Consider the following 7,074-nt stretch of genomic DNA (forward strand, 5'->3'; position numbering starts at 1 on the left):
TTTAGTTTAAAAAGTTACCAAAAATTGTCTTTTGTCTACAAAAGCCTTTTAGCAACACACACTATCAGAGTATAATGAAGCTAAAGCAGTTATACCTTCAGTACACCTAATGCAATTCAAGGAGCATTTAAACACATAAGGCCATATCATAATGTCATATTCATTCTTCTATAAGGCAACCATAAGGAAGAGGAAATGGAATCAAGACAAATATACCTATGAACTAAGTAGATCTGACCAATTTATTCAATAAACTTAAAACTAAAAGATAACATGCTCCTGAAGACTACTTTTGTTTGTAAAGAAGATTTTTTCCAGTATCTGAAAAGACTGAGTTTAGCGATTATTAAATCAGGAAACAATTTTCTGTACTTATTCACACACAAAAATCAAATGTTTATTTACTATTTACAAGTATAAATAGATTAATGCTACAAGTACTTTGTCACGTTCTTCATTATCATGGCACTTCAGACAAGGGTAATGTATTATGCAGTAAGATGCCTCAGTTTTACCAGGCATCTGTGCAGTCACCGATGAAATTTAACCAAAACAGATACAACACATGTGATACATAGTTCTATAACTCTTAGGATGCTAAAAGCATCCATACATTGAAATTTTATATTTTTGGTCAATCAGATACACAATTTTATTATTTTTATCACAGGATTAGTAGGTTATTTGGTCACAAGTTGTAACAGCCTTCACACACTTTACAGCGTCAACAACTTTTGGCTTTGCAAAGAACTTTTTTTCTCACCAAAGTCAACTGGGGAGCCATCACCAGCAGATGCTGCTGATGATCTGAATTCCATCACTTCAGTTGCAAGACAACCTTCAAAAAGGAGAAAAGGAGTAAGATTAAAATTGCACAAGACCAAAACTTAAGCAGACTAGAAACACAACTTGTTGCTCTCTGTTACGGTATAATATGCTACTGTACAAACCTGCCTTTCCTCTGAAAAAGACACCACCCCTCTGTCAGCTCTCCTTTAAAGCTTCACACAGCTATCAATTTCAAGAGCTTTCTTTAGCACTTACTGCACAGACCTTTCCTTAGGTTCCCATAATCAAAACGTACAATGGTAATTTCCAGGTTGAGTAAGATTCTTTCCACACAAAGGAGAACTGAGGGATCACTTCTAGAGGGAATTTCTCCTTGTGTGCACATAAAACCAAGGAGATGACAACATCCCACAGCTTCCATACAGACCTTCAAACAGAACAAAAGGCATGTGTAGCCTGAAGTCTGTCCTGGAAGAACTCATTTGCACACTGTAGAGTTCATTACAAGGGACTATTTTTATCTAGTATTAGAGGGGGGGGAAAAAAAAAAAACAACAAAACAAGAGAAAGACAGTTGTTAAAGGCTCTCAATTTCTCAATGAGAAAACCATCTGTATCTGGACTAATGCATTCTCCTCACTGGGAATTGTGTAAATATTCAGAGGCCTCCTATTAGCCTCACTAAAGCGACTGACTGACAGACATAATCTTTGTATATTTTTTAAATTAAAATTATTAACAGCACTGCTCTCAGTTAAATACTAACTTTATGAGCTATAAGTCTATTTTGTTCAGTTTTTGCATAATGATGAATATTAAATGACCAAGGAGGGGCTCCAGGCTTTGTAGCTATTACCAGCTTACAAGTAAGATGACACTTCTTCCTTTAACAAATTTTCTTAAAATCCTCACCTTTCCTTAGTCTTTTCTATCAAGAAATCCAAGACATTCCAAATAAAGTTTCGTTTTGAAATTTTCTTCTTGGGTTACTGCATAGAATCTTTGCAACTTACTTACTTTGTGTCATGGAAATTAAAACATTAATTTGGACATAACAACTCTCCCACGTGCATTCGGGGGGAAAAGTGGAGTTCTCACCTATCTTTACAAATTAAGTCTCATCTGACACTTTATCACTTCATTTTCTTCTCCTCCTATTCTCAAGAGACTTTTTAATGGTGCTCTGAACAGGCTATTACGCTTATGAGTATTCTAATTACATTTTTTTAAAATTCTAGACTAAACTGTGCTAAAAAAAACCTGAAGTCTACCCAAGATATCTAAGCCTTATCTAAGGCTTTCTGTAACTTCAGTCATTTTGACAATCAATTATTCACTTTGGGTTTTCAGCAAGACACTCAGAACAAACAATTTCAGATAAAATCAGTACAAGAGAAGTCAGGAACAAAGAATGTTATCAGTCAAAGATACCTTATTTGCAGCTTCCAGTGCATTTATTAGGTTCTGCAACTCTTCCTTATTCATCTCTATAGAAACTGGTTTAATTTCACCATTTTCTCTCACATCCAAATCAAGATTGAGAAGTGGCATTTGCAGCATGGAGATCTTATCACTGGATAGAGCAAGCTATGCAGATTGATGAAACAACAGAGTGTAAGGTGACTCCATTAAGCTTAGTCTTTCATAGCATCACATCTACACTTTATATTGAATGTGTAACACCAGAGGAAACATTGACCTGACAACATTACCTTCTCAGAAGTCATCTCTGCACCTTTTTGGTTTGGGTTTTCTTCCTGCTGTTCGGAATTTTTTGTTACTTTGATAGTACCAAGAATAAGAAATTACTAAAACCCCTCTTCATAGCAATACATTTTGTCTAAACAATTTGTTTAAATCACTGGGCTGAAACATTATTTTATTCTAGATGAAAAGAAATGATGCATTTTCACTGTGGTTTTAAAAAAGTGAAGTATATCAATTCTGAAGTCACAGTATTCAAATAGTTTTGGTAATCAACAAGTAAGAAACGTCTTACAGAAGGGGCAATTGGGAGAAAGAGGACACACCTGTATGTTTTTCAGCTCTAAAGATGATCAAACACTGTCATACCCAGTTTGACAAACACTGAGGAAGAGGATTAAATACTGATTGTGCTTGCTTTTTTTTTTGTTTACTATTATACTCACTCTAGTAGAAACAGGGTTCTTAAAAACATATTAAAATTAAAGATCAGTTGGCAATACTGTATGTACTGCACACAACTATCTTATTTATTCAGAGAGCAGAATGTGGTACAGCAGAGAGAAAATGTCATTGTTACGGCTCAACAACAGCAAGTGAAAAAAAAAAAAACAAAAAACCACATCACAAGTTAAAGCAAAAAATTTAAAAATGCATTAAAGCAAAAGGAATACAATAATTCACACATGTACCAGAAATTTGTATTACAAAACAGAAAGAAATTTTAAAAATCCTCCAGAAAAAAGTTTTTTGCTTATGGTTTCTTTTCACAAGAGGTCATACGCTGCTAGCTAATGTTTTTGCCAGAAGTGCAGTTAGCAAAAGATCAACCCCTAGTAACAGTGCATCTGAAACACAAAGAAGTATTTCCTCTTGCAAAATATTGTCTATTGTGAGCATTGTTCTCAATTTCCAAAGCTGTTTCCTGTACAAATCATTTAATGCTCTCATTGAAATGGAAAATTATTTAACAACTCTACAAATATGTTTAACAGCTCCCATGGACTAGCTGAACAACATTACTGCACACTGTTTATATTTTGAGTCTTTGATAGAGCTTAATTGGAAGCAGCTGTCTTCATAACCCCAAAGCACCATCTAACTTCAGGCAACAGTTACCACTGGCTTATTATCAAAAGAAATGTAAAGATAAATGATTTCCGACTAATTATTATATAATTGTTTACAGCAGGAATTTTTTAAAAAATTGAAAAGTCAGGGTAACACATCCTAGATCAGTGTGCTCTTAAAATGAAATATTTCTTATTCCTTTGAATAGAAATACTGTCTCTATCCAGGCATCAAAATCAAAACAGCATACAAAACTTTCAGTTTTTCCTGAATAACACTCAGTCTCCCCTTAGGAAAGAGGGAAAGCAGGGAATTAAAACAAAAAAAAATTTACAACTGCAGTTTTTACAAAGTGAAAGTTTTTGATGTGTTATCATGAATGTGGTTTTCTGGTACGTGTAAAATCTGAATCATGCTCCACAAAGAACAGGCCTAAGGGGACTATATCAAGAGTTACTTCTGTGCAGTGGAACACTTGTTCCAAAGAACATCAAGGTAACATTCTCACCTTTAACTGCCAGTCAAAATCTTGCAGCTGGGCAGAAGAGATAGCATTTACTCTTTCCACTAGAGCATTCCTGATTTCTTCCTTTCTGCCTTTTAGGCACTTTGTGATTGCTTCTTGACAATTTGAATTTAACTCATTGATCTGTTGAGCAGCCTACAAAAAATAAAAATTAAAATTGTGATTGTTTAAACTATGAACCACAACAATCCCATGTACTACTCATAGCAGCTGTGCTCTATAGATACCCAAGCTTCTACCCAAATAGCTGTAAAATGGACTCCATCATCTCACATTTTTACACTGCCCTCAGTGGCTGCCCTCTGTCTTTGATTGTTACTTACCACAGCAATGGATAGAGAAAAAAAATAAAGTTATTTTAAACATTTAAAAGACACCAGAAAACAGAGGCTTTACCAGCCTTTTTACATGCCACTCTAAAATAAAAAACAAAAAAACCCACACACAAACAGCACAGGTTTGGCTATGAAAGTTTCTTAACATCATAGTGAAGGCAAAGTACAGGAGCTAAGATGAAACAGACAAACATAGGGGCTCCCCGATGGCTACACAGATATCTTTGCTTGGTCTAGCTACTACCAGGTGCAAATATGAGAATTAGGATTTCTGATAATGTAATTAGTTTTTGTAAAGTTTATACATATTGCAATGCCCTCAATTATAGTCCCTGTACCACACAGTCTTCCATTCACAGTCTGGTTTGGTTTTGTGTTTTTTGTTGTTGTTTTGGGATTTGTTTGGTTGATTGGTTGGTTTGGTATTGTTGTTTTTTTTTTCTGTTGGTTTGGGTATTTTTGTTTTTTTAAAAAACAACATACAGTCAATATTTTTAAACCCTTCAATGCTGTAGTAATGAACAAAGAAAGACAAACAAAAGTGTGAATTATTTTTATCATTAATGAACAGCAATGACAGGTCATGTATTTTAAGGAAAAAAAGTTTAATTTGGTGGCAATTAAGATAACTTAAGTGAGTAAGCCACCATTTTTAAAAGTACTATTCGGTACTATTTATTTAAAAAAAATAATAAAAGTGTCAATTTCTTTTCCCTTTTAAAGTCCTTGCAGTGTATCTCTAAATGTTGTTCACCTTCCACCTGTTTAGACTTACTCTGCTAAGTAGTACAACTTCTTAAGGCTAGATAAATAAGAATAACCACTCCAGCAAGATCTCTCACAGCAAAGCCCAGCCCTTGACTAGCCCTTACCTCTTCATCAGTTAAGTTCTTGCCAACTGCAGTTCTGAAATACGTCCTTGTTTCTTCTAAAACCTCCATCCACTCTGACAAGCTCCAAATACTGCCATAGTCCTGGTATCGAGGATACCCACGGCCACATATGCCATCAATTATTTTATGAAGGAACTGAAACAACATGATAAATAATTTAAGAACATCACAGTTAACCCACACCGCCTAAGAGTTAACACCCCTCCCTTCACCGAGTACCACCTCAATGCTTACTCTGAGCGCAGCCCATGCACTATTATATAAACAAATAAAAAGCCAGTCAGAGGCTGTCAGGAGGACAGATGAACTGTCCTCCCTCCTCCCTTTAAGTCAGTGAGTAAAATCTGGCCACAGAAACAACAACATGGCTGAAACCTGGATTTACACCTCGGACTTGCACCTGGCCTTAGTTTTGAGCACAGCCACAAAGCACTGCTGAGCAGCAGAGCTGCCACACGCCTGGTCACCTGCACTGAGCCTCTCGGAACGCGAAGCACAATTCCAAGTGCAAATCTCCAATCCTGTGCCCATGGATATCTCTCTGGGCCCCCACCCCACCAGCCTCTCGCACTGAGCTTGTTCTCTAAGCCTGGCATGCTGGCCTTGATGCAATAACTTGGTTTGATCACCGCAGAGGGCAGCGCGGTCAGCCCGCAGCTCCCCGACTGGGAATGAATGGCCGGAGCCTCCCTGGGAGCAGCCGAGGGCCCGGCGGGCAGGACACCGCTTCGGCACCCGCCTACTGAGCCCTCAGACGGGTGCAGACTAACGCTGGGAAGAGCTCAAGGCTCCTTCAACCATCAGACTCCCAGTGGCTGCACGCCCGGCCCGTTTTAAGCCCGTACTCTCGGTTTGGAGGGGCCCAGAGGTCGCGCAGTGCGGTGGGCAGCCCCGAGAGGCCGGGGAAGGGCACGGCCTCCAGCCCAGGCTCTGGAGAAGGGCACCCAGCCTATCCGCTGCCAACACCGCCCTCCACAGCCCCGAGGGGCGGAACGAGACACCGCCGGGACGGGACTGGGGACAGCCGCCCGCTTCCCCCGACCCTCCCAAGTTCGCTACGCGGCAGCAGCGGCCCGGACACCGCGTTTTCAAGAAAGGGGGCAGCGCTGCCTCGGAAGCGCCGAGACCCCATTACCACCCGCCCGGGGAGCCCACCTCGAGGGCCCGTCCCGGCGGGAGCTTCTCCAGAGCCCGCAGCATTTCCCGACCTTTCCTTCCCCTTCCTTTCCCGCCCCGCCGCGCACGTGACTGCCCGGGCTATCCCGTGAGCACGCGCTTTCCCCTCCCCTCCGGCGCCGAGGCGCATGCGTGCGGGGGAAGACGCGTCCCCGCCCCGACAGGTTCGCGGGTTCGAGTCCCGGCCCAGCTGAGATGGAGCAGTGGGGTTGGAGGGTGATCCCGCTGCTTGGTGCAGGCTTCCACTAGGCGGTAGGTGAAGTCGAACGAAGCACCTCAACATTTTGCGAATTTTTAGGTGCAATAACACGCCAGCTGTTTTACATTCCGACGGTTTTGCAGGTTTGATTTTTCACTCTTAGCAGGCTGAGTCTCCAGCGGGAGGCAAGGTTTAACAAGTGCCCCATCTTCTCCAATACTAAAAGATATTGTGGAAGTAAGGAGAAATAATAACTCCAGAAGTCTCTGCTGCTGTTTACAGTGTTTACCTTGAATAACTCGTTTCTGCTTTGCCTGAGAGAAGTTGAATGCTAACCAGGCCAGAGAGAAGGTTTATGGAACAGGTTTTAGCATTACCAAC

At 40.2% G+C, this 7,074-nt stretch overlaps 1 protein-coding gene across 2 annotated transcripts; it reads right to left on the bottom strand.

The window, feature by feature from the left end:
• Positions 1 to 224: 224 nt before the first annotated feature.
• On the bottom strand, positions 225 to 6,571 carry COMMD8 (COMM domain containing 8). Of its 2 annotated transcripts, XM_008491817.2 has the most exons (5): positions 6,474 to 6,571; positions 5,298 to 5,453; positions 4,073 to 4,225; positions 2,221 to 2,376; positions 225 to 838 (listed from the first exon to the last, which is right to left on the bottom strand). In XM_008491817.2, exons 1-5 carry the CDS (start codon positions 6,516 to 6,518, stop codon positions 818 to 820), a joined length of 531 nt encoding a protein of 176 aa, XP_008490039.1. In that variant the 5' UTR covers positions 6,519 to 6,571; the 3' UTR covers positions 225 to 817. The 2 variants fall into 2 exon arrangements, with proteins under 2 accessions (XP_008490039.1, XP_030305609.1); XM_030449749.1 differs by lacking the exon at positions 225 to 838 and having other exon boundaries at positions 2,188 to 2,376.
• Positions 6,572 to 7,074: the final 503 nt, after the last annotated feature.

This window comes from Calypte anna, chromosome 4A (genome assembly GCF_003957555.1).
Source record: "Calypte anna isolate BGI_N300 chromosome 4A, bCalAnn1_v1.p, whole genome shotgun sequence".
In the NCBI taxonomy this organism is placed as follows: Eukaryota; Metazoa; Chordata; class Aves; order Apodiformes; family Trochilidae; genus Calypte; species Calypte anna.